The sequence below is a fragment of the Cydia pomonella genome, chromosome 22 (genome assembly GCF_033807575.1).
Source record: "Cydia pomonella isolate Wapato2018A chromosome 22, ilCydPomo1, whole genome shotgun sequence".
In the NCBI taxonomy this organism is placed as follows: domain Eukaryota; kingdom Metazoa; phylum Arthropoda; class Insecta; order Lepidoptera; family Tortricidae; genus Cydia; species Cydia pomonella.
In genome coordinates this window covers 5,565,256-5,585,878 of record NC_084724.1, presented here as the reverse complement: position 1 = coordinate 5,585,878, position 20,623 = coordinate 5,565,256, and the positions used below count along the sequence as shown (strand labels likewise).

Genomic DNA, 20,623 nt, shown 5'->3' with positions numbered 1-20,623 from the left:
CCACCGAAAATTGGTTTGAACCAGATCTAGTAAGTAGTTTTTTTAATACGTCATAAATGGTACGGAACCCTTCATGGGCGAGTCCGACTCGCACTTGGCCGCTTTTTTATTTATTTTGGCATGCAACTTAAGTTCTGTCAATTTTTAACTTCAGCACCCGTCCTATTTAGTGTATGCTCTATTCATTACACATTATTTGTTTGAGTTCCATACCAACAACCAACGAAGGGATTACAATTCGATTTTCATAGACAGAGAATCGTAAATGCAGACGCACTTAAAAAGTGAAAAGTATTGACAAGAATATTTTGTATCGCGGAATTCGCGGATGGATCAGATACCTCTAAAAAATTCATCCCGCTCTCGCGGTCGCCTATCAACCCGCCGCTTTCCTGGTCCCGACATCATTTTGATGGCCGAAACAAAATAAACAAGAGTTGATCAAAAGAGCGCTGTTTAGACTCCGGGCTAATTTATGCGCCTTCAATGCGTGATGAATAAAGATACCTGAAAGATGTGCTAAATCTGTTCTGTCAAAAACTCTGAGCATAACTGAAATGGATGGATCTGATTTTTTTACTTATTCTGTCCTGACTGACTGTTGAAATAAGGCACAGTAGATGTTAAAAGCTCGTCTTTCAGTTATGAATACACAAGAATCTATTCGCTAGGTGCCTGAGAAAAAAACCATTAAAAGCAATTGGAATTGCATTAACGGTTAATGCTTTAGACAGTTTCATATGAGTAGGGATTGCAATCCGGTCCGGCGGATCCGGTAATCCGGCCGGATCCGGCACTTTTCAGGAGCTACCGGATCCGGTAAAAATCACCGGATCCGGACCGGATCCGGTCAAATAAAAAAAACGCCTAAATACAGCACGCACTGTGCGGTTTAGATGAGGAAAAGGCGATGGATGAGAGGTATGAACTTGAACAGAACATAAAACGAATGAAAACGTTTAAATTTAGTTAAATAAAAATATATTTATTATGACGATGACTGGGAACAGAAGTTGCCTTTCATGTTGGTGGCACGATACGACGATTACATAAATACTGTAATAGAAGGAAAAATTAAACGATGGAGATGCCATGGAAGGCATTTGTAATTTATGCTAAAGAGAAGAAAAGAGTGTCATAATGTTGTGATAGGAGATTAAAAGTAAACAAATGAGCAGGATTAAGTCGGCAGTACTCAACCGACTAGAGCTGGGCTAATCAATATGTGTTACATGTGTGAATGAATATAAGATTGTAAGTTTGTATTGAAAATGAATGTATGAAATGAAATGATAACATTGATAATCTTTATATATAATATATATATATATATATATATATATATATATATATATATGATAAAATATTGTTTATTTTCTATTCAAATTTGAGAGAGAATCTTTTGTATTTACAATTTCATCCAATCTTATGCAATTTCCTTAATGGTACATGCTACTCTACGTCTAGCCAATTCTTTATTTGATCCATGTAACTTTTCTTAAGGAGTCCCTTTCCGCGATGGATTTCAATTCTACACTCTATTATTTTTCACATGAGATCGTCGTGTCGTGTAAGTCGTGTTCCATTCCCTAAAATTTGACCAATATATTTTTCTGTAAATAAAAAAAAGGTAATTTTTTTAAATCATACAGACTACTACTTTCTTGGGCAAAAAATGAGGGAAAATTTAATATCATTTTGGTTAATAGTAAAATATCTTATTTTCTTACTAGAATGGATGTCAACGTTACAAAGAATTCAATCAAGGAACAGTTACGAAAACTTGTCATTTCAAAGAGTTCCAATTCCCACCCCACATCCCAATACCGGGCTTTGGAAACTAATCAAATTTATAATTGTAAACGAAAATTTGTAAACAAATAGGTCACTCGCACCCGGTGCGGATCCCAAATTTGCCGCCCTCTTATTTTTGTCATCCATTATAAAAAATTTGGGCATGGTGTAAAAAGAGTACTTTTATTAGTTTTATTGAATAATTTATTGAATTGAAAAGTGAAATTAACATTTTTTGACATAGAATAGAAGGTAGAATATCACTTAGAAACATTACAGAGAAAACTTAATAGAATAATCTGAATAATGGAGAAATCGCCTACTTCACGAACAGGACTCGTTCCGTTCCGGGTATCTAACTTTTTGAGCAGTATAGTTGACACGAAACACCGTTTAAAATTTTTTTTTAAATCTTTTTACTCGCTAACTTTGTGAATATATCCAATGAAACAGTCATCGGTAATCGTTAAATCATTATTTTCTGTAAGAAAAAAATGCTGTCGATTGCCTCCAAGGTGTAATTCGTGTTGCAACAATGTACGCGTAACGCGTATCTTTGATGTTTTTCTACCAGTATCTTTTAGCTCAAAAGGCCGTTTACCAAAATATTATATTAGTATATACTGCCTAGTTTCATACGAGAAGCCGCGAAATCGAAAAATTGGGGCAGCTGCAGCAATTCGCTAATTCGCAAGCTTGTTTTTATATCTTGCTTTTTACTCAAAGTCATGTGAAACGACGGTCTGTCATTGCCGTATTACGGTGAAGTACAAAGAATGCGTAAGGAGACATTTATTTAAAATAACATTGAAACGAAATAAGTTTCCTAAATAATAGTTATTGAGAAACCTTGTGCTTGCATCACCCATGCATAGAACCTGCATAGGTACCCGGATTTGGTAACAAAAAAAATGACGAAAAAAACACTGGAAGATATTAACTTTTTTTTAACTGACACCTCCGCAGCGCCGCCCCCGGCAAAGTGCCGCCCGGTGCGGACCGCACCCTCCGCCCCCCCCATGCTACGCCACTGACTTTTCGTTTATTTTTATCGTTTTTTCAATACTTAGTAAAGGTCAAACAGTTAACGTTTGTATGGTATTTTAATGTTTTTTAAATATTTGTTGATATTGTATAAAACAGTTCTTCTTTTTAAGTTAAATCACGTTAATTTTTGCTCGATATATCATATTTTTTTCAGGGATGCTGCCCTCATTTTGTAGTGAGTAAAATTTGTTAAAGCGGCTGCCGCTAGCATTACTGTGGGACATTCCATAGGGTCCCGGACTTTTGGGAGGCGTGCGTGGAGCCAAAACCAACGGCGCAGGGGCCCTTTGAGACCAATTTGAAGTTATGTAATACACCAGCTAGAATACATTTACGGGTACAAATAGATACCCGTAAATCGGCCCCGGCTGGCGTAGGGGCTATTGTATACTACATATTGTATACAGTGGAGAAGAGTGCCAGAGTGGTTATATTATATATATTGAAGTTTGGCTGGTCAAAAGATTGGGCTATTGCTGAGAGGTCCGGATACCACGTTATCGAGGCAGACGGTGACTCGCCGCTGACTAGATGGGCCCCTAAAACTGCCGTCGTAAAGACGAACAGGAGCAACACCGGTGTGAGCGGCTCAGGGGTGTTGAGAGGTGTGCGCCGGTTTCTACCCAGGGGCTATCAACAGCCAATGTGCCAACTCGCGTCTTATGCATGTTTCACTTCCACCCCTGGAGCATATAGCTCTATCGACTCTTCTCTGGGCGGCCAATGAAGGCAAACCAGATCTGAGAGTCCTGGGCGAAGGGGACCCCTTGGGGTCCTCTCCGACGGACCAAGACACGTACGGAGACCCTGACCGGGTCCGTGGGGTCGTTACTCCCCAATAGCTTGCCACAAGCTGCCCTGCGGGCGATTATTATTATGATTATGACTTCCAGACTTAATGTAATCGAATAATAATGCCATTAGGGATTGCAAACCGGATTGATTTTCAATCCGGCCGGATCCGGCTGGATTTTGGCCATAATCCGGCCGGATCCGGCCGGACCGGATCCGGTTTGGTATAGGGATATCAAAATTAATTAAATGACATATTTTTCTAGTTTTTTGCGTAATACGTATTCCTAAATCTATAATTTGAAGTTAATAAATAACTTCTTAACAATAAAATAACCCTTAGTAGTAAAAAGTGTGACCTTGTCAATATCACTTAAAAACCCAAATATGAAATCGGTCATTTATTATATATAACCATTCACAAGTGCTCAAATTTTCGTTTACAATTATAAATTTGATTAGTTTCCAAAGCCCGGTATTGGGATGTGGGGTGGGAATTGGAACTCTTTGAAATGACAAGTTTTCGTAACTGTTCCTTGATTGAATTCTTTGTAACGTTGACATCCATTCTAGTAAGAAAATAAGATATTTTACTATTAACCAAAATGATATTAAATTTTCCCTCATTTTTTGCCCAAGAAAGTAGTAGTCTGTATGATTTAAAAAAATTACCTTTTTTTTATTTACAGAAAAATATATTGGTCAAATTTTAGGGAATGGAACACGACTTACACGACACGACGATCTCATGTGAAAAATAATAGAGTGTAGAATTGAAATCCATCGCGGAAAGGGACTCCTTAAGAAAAGTTACATGGATCAAATAAAGAATTGGCTAGACGTAGAGTAGCATGTACCATTAAGGAAATTGCATAAGATTGGATGAAATTGTAAATACAAAAGATTCTCTCTCAAATTTGAATAGAAAATAAACAATATTTTATCATATATATATATATATATATATATTATATATAAAGATTATCAATGTTATCATTTCATTTCATACATTCATTTTCAATACAAACTTACAATCTTATATTCATTCACACATGTAACACATATTGATTAGCCCAGCTCTAGTCGGTTGAGTACTGCCGACTTAATCCTGCTCATTTGTTTACTTTTAATCTCCTATCACAACATTATGACACTCTTTTCTTCTCTTTAGCATAAATTACAAATGCCTTCCATGGCATCTCCATCGTTTAATTTTTCCTTCTATTACAGTATTTATGTAATCGTCGTATCGTGCCACCAACATGAAAGGCAACTTCTGTTCCCAGTCATCGTCATAATAAATATATTTTTATTTAACTAAATTTAAACGTTTTCATTCGTTTTATGTTCTGTTCAAGTTCATACCTCTCATCCATCGCCTTTTCCTCATCTAAACCGCACAGTGCGTGCTGTATTTAGGCGTTTTTTTTATTTGACCGGATCCGGTAGCTCCTGAAAAGTGCCGGATCCGGCCGGATTACCGGATCCGCCGGACCGGATTGCAATCCCTAAATGCCATAACATTAAATAAATACATATGTAGCAAGTGAAGCAACTATTAGTATAAGTTTTAATTTTATTGTATCTTAGTTCTTAGTTTCGCGCTACATGTTTCGGAGAGCTTAGGTCTCCATTTTCAAGCATTAACACTTTTTTTTCCAGAAACACTGGGGTCCCCTAATAGACCCCCGGCTGGCGCAGTACCTATCCAACTACTTGTTCGACACGGGGTCTCAAAAGGCGGCTACTTGTGACTTCACTCGCTTCGCAGAACTATATGTTTACAATGTCAGAGGTAAGTATCTCAGAAACAGTCCCCAATTGTCTCTTAAGAAGCGCCAATATATTTTCATGCATGTAACTTAACCCTTTGAACGCTTTATGTAATAAACACAAACATCACTCAAACGCCAAGGTCCCGGGTGCAAGGGAGCTAATGTAAACCTTATTTAAAAGTTTGAAGGTTACTTTGACAGGGTCCGCCATAGCTACTAACTAACTTGGCGAAACCGGTATGAGAACGGCCATCTTTAGTGCAATGTTTGTAAATGTTTTATTTCATTGTTTTAGTATTTTATTTTTATTTTTTAATGTATTGTATGTTCTCTTTTACACCTTTTATTATGTGCATTGTATTTTTTTGGATTTCTTGCCTGCCAAAATAAAGAATTTATTATTATTATTATTTGTATCTCCGTTACAAACTCTGGGGTTTTCAAGCCATTTATAAGGCGTGCGTGGGGATATAGATCCAACACGTAGAGACCGTTTGGAGAGCTTTGATGTAATGTTAGAACGCCTCCTGGAACCCAATCACGGGTACATAGATACCCGTAAACCGGTTTCTATTATTATGACACCTATAGTTGTCCTTGGTGTTGTGGGCACGACTAGTAACAACAACTTTAGGTGTTCTTGGCGTTCAAAAGGTTAAATAGAAACTGCTTGATTGTCGTAATACCACGGAATCAATTACCTTCAGACTAATTGAAGGTCCTTAACTTAGGTAAGTAATGTTTTATTGCAATTCACCCCAGAACAAACATTTTATGTTATATGTAAATTTTAAGCTTTATATCTATATTGTATCTTTTCAGGTTCGGTGGACCAGAAGATGATGGTGACGTACAGAAGTTTAGGCAACTACAGCGAAAACGACGAACTGCCGTATCAGCTAATAAAGGAGGTAACTTTTAGTGTTAGCCGAACGTTAATTAGAATTGACCATTAACCACTACATATTGAACCGAACCGTAAACAGTAACGAACGGTTACAGTTCTGCAATGGAATTCCGCTAGGTGTCGATACAATCAAATTTAGGACATAAAAATATCTATTAAATGAGATAACTCCCAACTCTGTTAGTTTTTGGACCATTTTGACCCATAGCCCTTTTGAAATTAACCTTATTTTCAGTACTGCGAAGCAATAGTGTCCACCTACATCAAAGTACTGAAGACCTCGGGCGGCAAGCGCGCCGAGAAATGGATCGACAAGGGCTTTCGTGGAAAAGCTGCGGCGGTTCAAACTTTAGGAGAGGCTGTTTCCAGCGGCGTTGGTTCAGACCCTGATGCACCTCCGCAGGCTGTGAACTCAAAACAATTGTCTACTTGGTGAGAACTGACATTATCCCTAGAGAACCGTAATTTGCTTGATGATTCCCTTAAGGTAGCATTTGGTTCTTGGCGACCGCGACCACGACCGCGGCCTTGCGACCTAGCGACCACTGTCGCCTGTAGGTAGGCGACAGATAGCATGCGTGTCAACGCGACCAAGGAGAGGTGACCGACGACCCAAGTTTGCTGCTTTTGCTGTATAGGACGGTTGCATTTCAAGATGTTGGAAGTTTTAACTGCGAACAGAAAAAGAGTTATTCAACAGTTACTTGCTTTATTCAATGGTTATCCTATTTCTTCACAAATATTTTCTCTCACAGTGTTATCTTTGTAAGATTTGGGCCTCATATTATAATACAGTGGGTTTTTAGACACTACCAATCCACCAATATTTCATCCTCCTGCGAATAAAACGCCGCCATATTGCGTGCGTCTCGGCAGCGTCGCGCGACGATACAGCCTCAGAAGCGACCGCGTCGCGCGGCTCGTGTTGCTCGCTGGCCACACTCACTGGTCGCGCGACGTGGTCGCATTGCATTGCATCCGTCAGTGGTTCATAGTAATCCATACAAAACAGTGGGTCGCGGTCGCTTGAATCCGTCAGAGTTTCATAGTAATCCGTGCAAAACAGTGGGTCGCGGTCGCTGGTCGCGGTCGCCGGTCGCGGTCGCTTGCATCCGTCAGTGTTTCATATTAATCCATACAAAACAGTGGGTGCGGTCGCCGGTCGCCAAGATCCGAATGCTATGCCTTTTGAGAAGATCCAATTTGAATCTTATAACTGTCTATTGGGCCGCATAAGTAAGAGACCAAGGTTTAAGTGGCGGCAAGCGCGCCGAAAAAGTGGATTGACAAGGGATTTCACGGAAAAGCAGCGGCAGTTCAAACTCTAGTAGCGTTAGTCTAGACCTTGATTCACCTCTGCAGGCTGTGAACTCCAAGCAATTGTCTCACTGGTAAGACTATTTTCCTCCTAGAAAAAAAAACTGTCTCTAAAGTCTAAACTCGAGGAACCGGTTTCTTCTAGGAAACTAAGAATTTAAGATGCCCTTTAAAAAATTCCAACAGTTCTATGTTAAACCTTTTTAAAGCTACTTAGCATATTTTCTATCAATGAGGCCCGTAAGCGTTTGTCTTCATTTGCTTAAGAAGCCGCCTAGAGAACTGGCTTTAATCTTATTCCCAAGTGCCTATTGGGCCGTGTAAGAGATAAAGGTTTAAGTGGCTAGACGGTGGCCGTACAAACTTTGGGAGAGGCTGTTGCCAGTGGTGTTAGTTCAGTTTTTTGTAAATAATGTCAATCAACCTTGATTTTTCTGAGGATCAAATGTCTATATAGGACTCGTAGTGTTTAAGCAATACAGAGATTACATATGAGAGTTAAAGTCTGACGCTCGCACTCGACGATTGAAACGCCTCTAACAAATATAGAACGCTTAAAACGTATTTACTTAAAATTTACTGTTTCTCCTCATTGCAGGCTCATGACGGACACCCTACTGAAGCACATGACAGAGACAGTGTATACAACGCTGTACGGGATAGAGCGGGAACAAACTACAGATGACGGTCCCCCTTTAACTGCGGTGCCACAAATGCTACCCATGGTGTATGGTACGTGTATATTGTACTCTAAGTTGGTCGTGTCTCATGATGGACACCCTACTGAAACACATGACAGAAACAGTGTATACGATGCTGTACGGGATAGAGCGAGATCACACTACGGTCGACCGTCCCCATTTGACTGCGGTTATTACACCCGCCCTTTAAATTTTCGACATAGGCACGGAAAGTGCTTATTCCTTAGTAAATTTATCGCCACTCGTTGCGAATTTCCTACATTCCGCACTTGTATCGTAAATAACTATTATTTACTTGTACTGGCCTCGTGGCGTAGTTGGTACCTATAAATATCTCATCCCATTTTTCATGATTTTGAGATCCCATTATGTCATTATTATGGTTGGTTATCAATTTGTTTTGTATATGGCAGGTCTGGATTCGATGCCGGACTACCCCGCCTTCATCGACCTATCGCACATCGTGTGGCTCAACAACAGCATACCACCCTCGCATCAACACAAGTGGCGTTTTTTGTTCTCCTCGCACATACACGGGGAGTCCTTCGCTACCATGGTCGGTACGTATACCAAATAAAATTAATAGTGTTGAAAATCGTCGTATGAAACACGTGTGCATTGGTCATTACACACATAGACTTTCTTATTGCGCGCTCGCTTTCAGTTCGCGTGCACAGTATTGTCTTGACGTAAATGGCGTTTCTGTTCTCCTCGCATATACGCGGTGAATCCTTCGCTACTATGGTCGGTATGTATACCAAATAACAGTATTACAGAATGCCCACTTCGCTCCGCCTCGAGTTACCTCACCCCGCGGCGGTAGACTGACTGAAAACGGACGGAATTCCAGCTAGATTGCCAACGCGATGAACTAATTGTAAATTTTAATGAATCATCAAGCATCAAACCTCAACAACAACATACCACCACCGCTTCAACACAAATGATGTTTTTTGTTTTAGCGAAATTTAAATAAGAATTATACTTTAAGAGAATTGACTATCGCGCGATAGTAAAATCTCCCGTTGCAAGTTTCGTGACGAGCCATATTTTTTGTTCCTTTCTAATTTCCTGGCTTTAGGCGCCCTGTTAACTAGGGCGCAGAATAAATAATGCTACTATCGAAATGTCACTTCCTACAAAACCGAAGTTTGACAGCGATTCTGGGACGAATCATGCTGTCGCTTCTTAATGTATGGCACTATTCATTTCGGCTATTTAGGGTTGTCAAAATTCAAGTTATCTGTGGTCGTGCACGCATAGGGACGTCGAGTTGTGCCAAACCTAATAATTGCTCGGAGCAATACTGAGCCGGACGGAGCCTAGAATACCCGAAAGGAGGAGTGTCGCCCCACTGACTAGGGGTCGCGGGTTGGATATCGGTAACGAAAAAATTCAAACGTTTTCCTTGTTTTCGCAGGTCGCATATGTGATCAAGGTGCCTCCATCATCATTATAGAGGACACCCACGGGCACATCTTCGGCGGCTTCGCCACGGACTCCTGGGAGATAGGCCCCAACTTCGTGGGGCGGGAGGAGTCGTTCCTGTTCACCCTGGCTCCGAAGATGAGGGTCTATAGCTCTTCGGGCTTTAACAACCATTACCAGTACCTTAATCAGCATACGAAGACCTTGCCGAATGGACTGGTTAGTTATTAGTAACACCATAGAAATTTATTCTATATAATAATATCCTCCTAAGGCCCAAGGTCCTACCTATAGTACTTCTTCAGTTCGATGAAATTTAAATCATATTCAATTGGAACAGAGTCGCTTTTGCATTGTTACGTTCAACTTTCAAACAACGCAAAATCCCTATCCACTCTATTACCTACACAATAGGTAGGTAGGTTCATATTCAGTGGCAAATTTTAGATTTTTCATCTGTACAGCTGGGCCTTAGGAGGATAGTACTAAGTACCAAATTCAAACCTAAACCGAGATATTCAAGTAAGTCTTAGAGCATAGTTTCGGCATAGAAGGTGCACTTGCCTAATGTTGACGTTTATCTACTCAAATTGATTGCTACGTCGTTGTTTTGAATACGGCCTCTGCAACGTGCTAGGGTTGTCAATATTTCTTTATTTAGGGTTGTTAAAATTTTCTTCTCTGCTGTTTATATTTCCTGTGTTTTTATGACATGGTAAAGATCAATGCAAAAACAAATGAACGAAACGTAGGAAAAAGGATCCAACGATCCACGTCACAACAATCTGTCAATAAAATTTGAACTTTCTACAAAAAAGTAATTAATACAACTGTTACTGAGTTACATACTGTTTTTGACGAACTTTTGAATAAGAAAAAAAGGAATATCACATGAATGATCTTAAAACTTTCTATCCACAGTTAATGGGTGGCCAATTTAACTTCGGCGCCATCTGGATCCCCGCAGATCCATTCGGGGAAGGATCCTCAGCAGAATCCTGTACCACCTACCGCGGCTACAAGCGACTTAGCAAAGAACAGGACTTCCATATAAGGAGCATCGAGGTTTGGGCTGTCGGAGACAAGCCCGAAAGCGACAAGGAATCGGTGAGTCTCTTACAAACTTCTTATCCCCTGGTACATTTTGTTATAAAACAACGCTATATCGACACACAATTGATGACTCTAGACATGCAAGCGTCCATGGGCTAAGCTACCTATTTATTACCGGTCTGTATGCTTGTTTGCCACCGACGTGGCATGAAAAAAAGCTAAAAAAACCAATTTGGGTGGCAGTTCACTATTTCTATTCGGAGAAGGATCCTCAGTGAAATCCTCTAACAGCAAAGAGGACTTCCATATAAGTAGCATCAAGGTTTGGGCTGTTGCAGATAAGCCTGAAATCGACAGGGAATCGGGAATCTCCTACAAACTTATACCCTGGTACATTTCTCTACAGACAACACTATAGCGACTCGTATGAAATACGCTGCAAGCGTCTATAGGCTATGCTAACCGCATACCGGTATGTGTGCTTGTTTGCCACCGACGTGACGTGAAAAAATGCTAGAAAATGCTCAAATTAGGTGGCATCTTCGCTATTTTTATTCGGAGAGGGATCCTCGGATTCCGTCCGAGAGATCAGTGGCTGCAAGCGGCTTAGCAAAGAGGAATACTTTCATATAAGAAGCATCGAGGTTTGAGCTGTTGGTCAGCGAAAATGTTTAACAGTTTGAACGCCACCAATGAACAGCTGCCAGCCTGAGGAGACTGGTTTCGTTGCTTTTGAAATCGTTGACGCCTTTTCGAAACTACAGTATGGGGTTCTTGAAGAGATTTGGAATCTTAGCCAACTCGAACTGCATGAATTTCCTACCCTATATTATAGTTAGATCTTTTTACGTATCCGAATATTTCTAAAGAGATCTTCCTACCATCCGGACATGTACAGAAATCTAATACCTTCCTAACAGTTTCAATCCTATACTACCATCCATAGGTTACATATTGCACTCTCGAAACCGTTTTTGTCCAATGTGTCATTTGGCGAATGCGTTTTTTTCAAAAACCGATTTGTGTTTAAAAGGGTCACAAATGTAACCTAATCCAATGGTTTCAGAGTTTATAAAGCTTCATGGTTTTTGAAAACGATTGGCTACCGACACATCGGACAAACATTTTTGGAAGTTGCCCCTATCCCCCCCTTTCACTTCAGGACACTGGAACTGCCTCCAAACCGTCGCACCACAGCGTGCTTGAGTCAAGACGGCCGTTTTCCTTGAACTTATACGCAAACCTTCGGCCGTTTTTTAACTCTTTCGTTTTCTAATGCCCTGGTACTTGCAACGCCGAATATTCTTTGAGAAAATGATGATCAGAAGGAAAATTCGCTTTACAGCATTTTTTTAAGTAATCTAGAACATAATTTAGTTTAGCACGGTTCAGCATGTATAAAAAATGGATGATTTCTCCGAAACTATTAAGTATCGCGCTGAAATTACACATTTTACTCTAAAATATGTCCCATAGCGCTTATGTCGGCGAATTAAGCATATGGACAGTGAACGGGATAAATTTCCGACAACACTTTAGTGACAGTGAACGGGAATAAAATTTCCGTTCACTGCATATGGGACACATTTTTGAGTTAGGTGTATATTTCACCCTTAACAGTTTCTATCCCATACCACCCTAACCTCTATCCCTTCCTTTCCCTCTAGGACACCGAAACGGCCTCCAACCCGTCGCACCACAGCGTCCTCGAGACCCACAAAACGGACCACGTCTTCCTTGAACTCATAAAAAAACCTTCAGTGGTTTAACCTTTTGAACGCCACGCCTATAATATACAGGTTCACGAAAGCTGACACGAATGGATTGAACGAAACTATGTATGAGTGAACGAAACACGTATACAGTCTGTCACTATTCTTGTTGGTTAATTACGTATTTTCATTCATTCATTCCTCCGTGCGTGCCTGCTATTGTGAATCGAGCTGTACAACGCGCCATCTTACGATATCGCAATCGGAATTGGATTTATATTAGGGCGAATCAATTTGTTGACCGACACAAATCTGTCCACAACCCTTAAACTTCGTTGTAAAAATTCTCCTTTATATAATGACTTTTCTGTTTCAGTTTACGATTTATATTAAAACGTTCAAGGTCCTTACAGTTAAACCTAATTAACTGAAACTATGTACCCCCTTGCATATCAATTTGTTGATGGGGGGGGGGGGGGGGGGGGCACTCTGCAGCTTACTTTACAGTAGAAGCCATTTGAGTAACGCAAGAGAGAAGTAACGCCCATTATACCGTAATCGTGCTCGTCTCGTGACATCTTTACAGTATGAACAAAAGGTTGACAGTTCTGAACAATTGACAGGCCGATACCGTCCGGCGGACTGTTAATCAGTGGGCCCCATTAGCCTTTGAGTGCCACATGCCATACAAACTCGACACTCATACACCAATATTACGGGTGTGTTTCTTATTTCAAATAGAGGGCCATCTGTAACGAGCATTATGAACTTACAACAAATATATGGGCCGAATTTTATGTTGTTGTTTTTTTTTCCGTCAAATTTCGATTAAATTAGGTGGATATAATGGACATAACTTCCGAAAAACTCGTTGATACGAGCCGAGGTTTGCACTCGCGAAAACGTCACAATAAAAATCTTTTACAGTTATTGCATACTTAAGTACATTTTTTTTGTACCAAATTGTGATTTCGGTGTCAGTCAACCAGCGAAATTAGGTAACATAAAATCCAAGTTAAATAACTATTAAATCAAAAAGACCCCCTATTATGCATTCCAGCGGTGGCAGCATGGTTCCATTTTTATCACTTGTCACTATGCCCGTCACTTTCGCGCTTACATGCTTGTTAGAACGTGATAGGCATGGTGACAAATGATAAAGAGCCGACCTTCTTAGCCCTACAGGAAAGTGTCGGGTACGTGACGCTATTTTTTTACACTTGATAAAGCTATGACACCGATATTTGGCATGATAACGTTAACTTAGCCTTACATTCAACGATATATATATTACAGATTTCTGCAAGTTATTAAATATTTTCCATTCTCCATATTTTTTTCGTATGTTATTGACACAATGAAAAACTAGATTTAGGTTTTCTTTTTTAGGGTTCCGTAGCCAAATGGCAAAAAACGGATCCCTTATGGATTCGTCATGTCTGTCCGTCCGTATGTCACAGCCACTTTTTTCCGAAACTATAAGAACTATACTGTTGAAACTTGGTAAGTAGATGTATTCTGTGAACCGCATTAAGATTTTCACACAAAGATAGAAAAAAAAACAATAAATTTTGGGGGTTCTCCATACTTAGAACTGAAACAGAACTGAAACTCATTTTTTTTTCATTTAACCCATACGGGTCTCTATGAATAGGTCTTCAAAAATGATATTGAGGTTTCTAATATAATTTTTTTCTAAACTGAATAGTGTGCACGAGAGACACTTCCAAAGTGAAACTTGACTTGACTTGAACTTGACAGAAAAACAATTTCTCTTTTTGTATGGACGAGTAGGCATTATTCTTCTTTCCTAAGGTAGTTACCATACGCGTCACGTCCCCGAAAAAGTAAACTTTTTTATAGAATGTCCCGGAAGATGACATTGACAGTGTATGCCATAATATATAAGCGTTCTTAGCGCTGTAGTCATGACGAATTTAAGTGTTCTTGGCGTTCAAAAGGTTAAAAACCTTCAGTTTGTGATCAGGAAATCCAGCGTACTTGCAAGACTGGATATTATACGGAATTTCTAGAAAAATCGACGATCGAAACAATTATGCTAATCATGCGACTTTGGTATTTTATAATTTTTAATTAATCAGATATTATGTAGATGATTAGCAAAACCAATATTGTAAAATAATTGTAAACTTGCATAGTAGTAAGGTAGCCTAAGCATGAGAAATTTCTGCTTGTAATTTGACCTAGATGGACTTAGTAACATCATACACCAAGAAATAACAAATATAGTTAGTGTCATCCACGATGACGCGCAGATTTGTCATATCTAACCTTTAATTACATGACATTACGAGTCAAGGCATGTGTCTTCGTGAATGAAACGATCTATAGTGCAATATGTACAGGTTTATTCATGAATGTTGGCACGATTGGAGTGAACGAAACTTTCAATGTATGAGTGACACCTGTATCGGTATACAGAGCCACCATTTTATTGGTTAATGTGATACACACAGATATTTTCATTCACTGATTCATTCTATTCGTGCCAGCTCTTGTAAATCGACCTTGTATGTATAGTTTGGTCCAGGGCTGTCGTATTTCAAACATAGAGAGAATCATACTGTCTTCGTCTTACGCTAGTACTAGCACCCAAAAGAAAGGGAAGAGTATAGAGACAGACCAAGGTAAGTTGGCAACGATTTGGATATCCCAGCCTGTGCAAGTGTTAAGTAAACGTCAATAACGTCTGACTCTAGGTAGTTTCCTTTGTTGTTACTGACTGGCAAGTTGTGTTTGCCAGACTATATATTGTATGTAGTCGTAGTTCTGATTTAGATTTAGATTAGATTAGAATACTTAGATTTTTCAAGGTTCCAATAGGGAGTATTAGTATTACTGCAATGTTCTGCCGCCAGAGTGCAGCACTAGCACCTATGGTAAACCATAGAGTAACTTATACATACTGTGCCTTAAACTGGTTTTTGACAAGTTTTCACCGATAATAAAATATGTCATTGATGCATCAAGGCGGTTTGTTTACAAAGAGCCTAACGGGAAACGCGAAATTTAGTTATCTGCTTCTTTAACCCTCGCATATGCAAGAGTGACAGAGAGGTTAGATAACTAAATTTTGATTTTCTTGCGATTTAGCGATAGACCCTCAGATTGTGATTGTGATTGTGGCGCCCCCTACGCAGAGTTTCGCGTAATATTCCCTATTCGTATTACACATAACTTTATATACTGTATATTAATATTTCCAGGGCGAACGCGACGTAAGCATCTTAGACACGAACCCAGAAGCGAAGGCGATCCTCGAGATGGCCGGCAAGACTCGACACAGCGATGGCGTACGCGAGCCGCCCCCTTTATAATAAACCTTATGGATTAGGTAAAGAAGCTAAGCCGTAGCCAACCAGTGAACTGGAGGGGGGGGGGGATGTAAGATGATATCGCCGGAGGCCTAGGAGGGGGGGGGGGGCAAACACCTCAGAGGGCCAAACATTGTATGTAAAATTTAAACTCCAAGGCCCCCCAGGGGCAGCTGCCCCCCTGTACCTGCCTACGCCCATGTAAAGAAGAGACGCTTTCCACATAGAGTTCCGTACATTGACCCGCCTGTTGCTATATATAGAGTATTACTGCAATGTTCTGCCGCCAGAAAGCATATTCTAAACCAAGGCTCTGAACCGGTTTATAAAATACCGGTTTATTTTGGTTTTACTCCGAACTTTTATAAGAACGCGAACGTTTTAAGAACTTTATTGTAACCTAAAAAAACCGGTTTATTCGACGAGCGACGAAACGGCCGGCTGGTCTGATGGTGTGCTACGTAAGCATAGACACCGGCATAGGAAGAAACTGGTTTTTATAGTTGTAAACCGGTTAATTTGACAAGAACTGTTCTCATAAAAACCAATTTAAAAATAACAGTTTTTCGAGCGAAACCGAAATTAAAAAGGTTTTGCGCCAAGTAAAGTAAGTAAGTTAAGTAGGTTCTGTGGTAGTAAGTGGTTTGTGGTTTGAAAATTTAACCGGTTTCTGAGTCTTGTTATAAACCATAGAGTAACTCATACACACTATGCCTGAAACAGTTATTTGAGAAGTTTTCACTATGATTTTGATCCATCAAGGCTGTTTGTTTACAAAGGCCTACCGCGAAACGCGAAAAAGAATTTTCGTTATCTGTGTCTTAATCGCTCGAATAGGCAAGAGTGATAGAGAGACAGATAACGAAATTTCGATTTTCGTGTTTCGCGGTAGGCCCTCAGTATGTGCTGGAGGCGCCCCCTACGCAGTTTTGCGTAATATCCCCTATTGCAAGCGCATAATTATATTGCTATCCCGCCCATGATGCTGGCTATCATGTCACTGGGCGAGCTGGACAGTAATATAATTATGCGCGTGCAAAAGAGATAGCAGCAGGCAGGTCAATCTACTAAAATCTATGTGGAGAGCGTCTCTTCTTTAGTAAGGTACATTTTTTTTCTATACCACGTCGGCGGCAAACAAGCATACGGCCCGCCTGATGGTAACATTTCCAAACAAAACCAATGGCTCAGTTTCATTGGTCGATAGGGCCCGTATGCGGGGTGTGGGATTTCCAAAACGCATGCCATTATGAGTTTCACTAGTCGTTACACCACCTCACCGCCTGCTCTGGAGTCACCCGCATGCTGTATATCGACCGAACTATCGACTTATGAGTTTCCCTAGTCGTTATACCACTTTACCGCCTGCGGGGAGTCACCCGCATGCTGTATATCGACCGAACTATAGACTTATGAGTTTCCCTAGTCGTTATACCACTTTACCGCCTGCGGGGAGTCACCCGCATGCTGTATATCGACCGAACTATAGACTTATGAGTTTCCCTAGTCGTTATACCACTTTACCGCCTGCGGGGAGTCACCCGCATGCTGTATATCGACCGAACTATAGACTTATGAGTTTCCCTAGTCGTTATACCACTTTACCGCCTGCGGGGAGTCACCCGCATGCTGTATATCGACCGAACTATAGACTTATGAGTTTCACTAGTCGTTATACCACTTTACCGCCTGCGGGGAGTCACCCGCATGTTGTATATCGACCGAACTATCGACTTATGAGTTTCCCTAGTCGTTATACCACTTTACCGCCTGCGGGGAGTCCCCGCACGCTTTATATCGACCGAGTTATCGACCAATGAAACTGAACCATAACTTTGGAAAAATGAAGAAAGAGATATACGCGAGTTACTTTTATAATGCGCCTCACCGGCTAGGTAATGTTTGCAAATGAAGCAATGGAAGCTATCAGTGAGTACTTTTTCGATCTTAAATGAACCTTACCAGCTAGTTACTAAGGTGCATTTCCTTTTAATTATTCCTTGCGTATTCTACGGAGAGTCGGACAGCGACGGTATATATGAGCCGCCGTCATTATAATGCGCTTTATCTTATAACTAATAAGGTTCATTACCGTTCGACTGTAACGGCACTTTGAAAGAAATGTCACTATTTTTGTGAAATTACTAGATTTACGGTACGGTTGCAGAAAACACTTTCTCAAATTTGCAATGAAATGTTGACATGACTTACTTCAAATTAGGTCCGAAAATACTATTGTATCCTGTGCGATGAGTGAAGATGATATGTAAAGGAATTTCATACAGCCTTACACACTGTAAAGCAACCTTTTGTTTTTGATTCTGACACTTCGTGTCATTCAACCATCAAATAGTAGTAGATTCGTCATTTGTTTTTAGCTGTGTGTAAACCTACGAATAAAACAAATTTACTACATTTTTTTTGCAAGTTTGAGAAAAGCACCATACAAATCTCGGTGAGAAACGGGGTTGCCGGCCGCGTATCCTATCCGGTCTATATCTACTTGGCCTGCAACCCTTCGTTTCCCGGCCTCTAATGTACTATTAAAATACTGTATTGTATAACTTACATAGTATATTACATACCTAGGGCAGAAAAGCAAGAATAGGCTTCGCCGCGGTCCACAATTCCATGTAATCTGAGGCTTCCTTATTTACTGACCAAGGCGTGTATACTATTTTTCTGTTCGACGGAGCTGGGAAGCGGCAACATTGTTACCGCAGCGTGCCGAAAGTTAACGTTTTCCGCACTTACATAACTAGGGCAGAAAAGTAAGAAACGGCTTCGCCGCGGTCGACAATTCCATGTGATCTGAGGCTTCCTTATTTACTGACCAAGGCGTGTATACTATTTTTCTGTTCTACTGTGCCGAAAGTTGACGTTTTCCGCACGGACAACAGAAAAAAAGAACTTTTTCTATGTCAATGTTTTTATAGTCGCTTAAAGCATTCTCTGTAAAAATCGGTAGATTTAGTTAAAGTGGCTGGTCCCAATATTTATAAAAAATTGCAACGCACAATTTGGTAATATGCAAATCTCATAATATTCGTAGAATAGAATTTATAAAAAAAATAACATGCTTGTAAATAATCATTTTCTTCTTTATATAGTTTTCAAAAGAATACATTTATCGTTGGATATATTAATTAACATCAAGCTTAGTAAACTATTTGAAAGTAAAAGAAAGGGTCTCACTCAAAGATAAGAATTAAACTTTTTTTTTTGAGATTATTTTGGTAAATGTAAAATAATAATACCTAGAATGATGTATATGATCTGTTAGATTTGGTGATTTGTATATTATTAAGTTATTTATTTTAATATATTATAAATTACTTTTATCATTTTTTATATGTCTTTATTTATTAATAGTTTGATGGAAGATGTTTTTGTTTCTTTTTGTCATTTCATATATTAAAGCTATTTTTTGTACGGCCGCAAACCGGTCGGCTCCCCGCGGACGCGGACGGCTCCGGACGGACTCCATTGCGTATGTATAAGACATTGTGAAATGCGCTCCGCCGCGGCCAGACTCCAGCCGGTTGGTGGGAATCGTACCATCACGGTCTGCGATTGTTTTGCCATTTGGGGTCCTATCTAAATTGGTTGGTATCCAATTCAATGAGGGCTACAGTTTTTGTGCTCACAAGTTGGCGCCACTGTAGATGGTGGTCCAGAAAATCAGCTCTCAAAATTTTGCTATCCTCATTTAAAAAAAAATGCGTTCTAATATACACAAAAGTAATTTTATTATATTATATTTTTTAAACCTGTTTAATTTTGCATATATTTTAGTTGACACTTTTTATAGACCACTAACATTTGTTGAACTATATCTAATGTTTACCATGAATAATCAAAAATTGAAAAAAAGATTTACCATAATTATGAATAAGGAGTCAAAATTCCCGATAAAAAAGCTTAACCCCCAAAAATACTATGCATTGAAAGACCTCCGTCTACACTAGCGCCCCTAGCGGCGAAACTAAACGCTTTAGCGTTATTAACTCCTAAATGGCTCAACAAGCATGGAGCGTGACTGTATATTTATCTGTCAATCATTCATGTGTCAATTTAAAATGTGTGTTGGCAATAATGTCTTTGTGCTTTTAATACTTCAATAGGTGCCTTGTATGTAAATGAAAATTGTTGAAATGTGTTTGGCACCAAACGAAACCATGTAACACCAAAAAAGATAGTTTCTTTATGAACAGGAGCGGTCGAATGTGTATACACTTAGGAGCAAAACTGTCCCAATAGTAGCATATAAGTAGAATGTGGAGAAGTTGATGTCGATCATGTCGAAAATCTGCCTAACATATGATGTACTTGGCATTTACGGTTATTTTGTAATTTCGAATCGAAAAGTAGAAAAAAACTCATTTTTATTTTTCCAATATTTTTATTTCCTCCTATGGAAACTCCAAATATGGAACCATATATAATTAAGAAATTCCCTCCCTTCCCTCATCAGATCAGTTTGATGATACCTACATACTAACAGGGCAAGTTGAATAAAAGCTTGTAAAAAAGGAATCTTATCATGCGACTCTAACTGTTCTCACATCTCTAAATTTTTAGGGAACTATTTTCAATAAGTGACTAGTGATGATTCCAAACTAGTTTGAACGTGTTTCATAATTATGTAATGTGATAAGTTTTATGCCGCTGGTGTATAGTTATTTGCTACTATAGTTTATTTTTTATATTAAAAAAAAAAGGTAAATCTTAACATGTTTTTTTAATTAAAAACGCTTTTAAA

The 20,623-nt window shown here is 39.5% G+C and overlaps 1 protein-coding gene across 5 annotated transcripts in view; it reads left to right on the top strand.

Moving 5' to 3' along the window:
• LOC133530209 (MTOR-associated protein MEAK7) overlaps positions 1 to 20,163 on the top strand; it is a 39,000-nt gene extending 18,837 nt beyond the window's left edge. For 3 of the 5 annotated variants that reach the window (XM_061868073.1, XM_061868075.1, XM_061868071.1), the window contains exons 3-11: positions 5,296 to 5,428; positions 6,231 to 6,319; positions 6,551 to 6,747; positions 8,231 to 8,364; positions 8,747 to 8,893; positions 9,754 to 9,980; positions 10,683 to 10,868; positions 15,754 to 15,881; positions 18,451 to 20,163. In XM_061868073.1, the coding sequence (XP_061724057.1) occupies positions 5,296 to 5,428; positions 6,231 to 6,319; positions 6,551 to 6,747; positions 8,231 to 8,364; positions 8,747 to 8,893; positions 9,754 to 9,980; positions 10,683 to 10,868; positions 15,754 to 15,864 (1,224 nt within the window). In that variant the 3' untranslated portion in view covers positions 15,865 to 15,881; positions 18,451 to 20,163. Of the gene's footprint in view, positions 1 to 5,295; positions 5,429 to 6,230; positions 6,320 to 6,550; positions 6,748 to 8,230; positions 8,365 to 8,746; positions 8,894 to 9,753; positions 9,981 to 10,682; positions 10,869 to 12,481; positions 12,889 to 15,753; positions 15,909 to 18,450 lie in introns of those variants that run through there. The other 2 variants (XM_061868072.1, XM_061868074.1) reach the window with 2 other exon arrangements.
• The last annotated feature ends 460 nt before the right edge of the window (positions 20,164 to 20,623 follow it).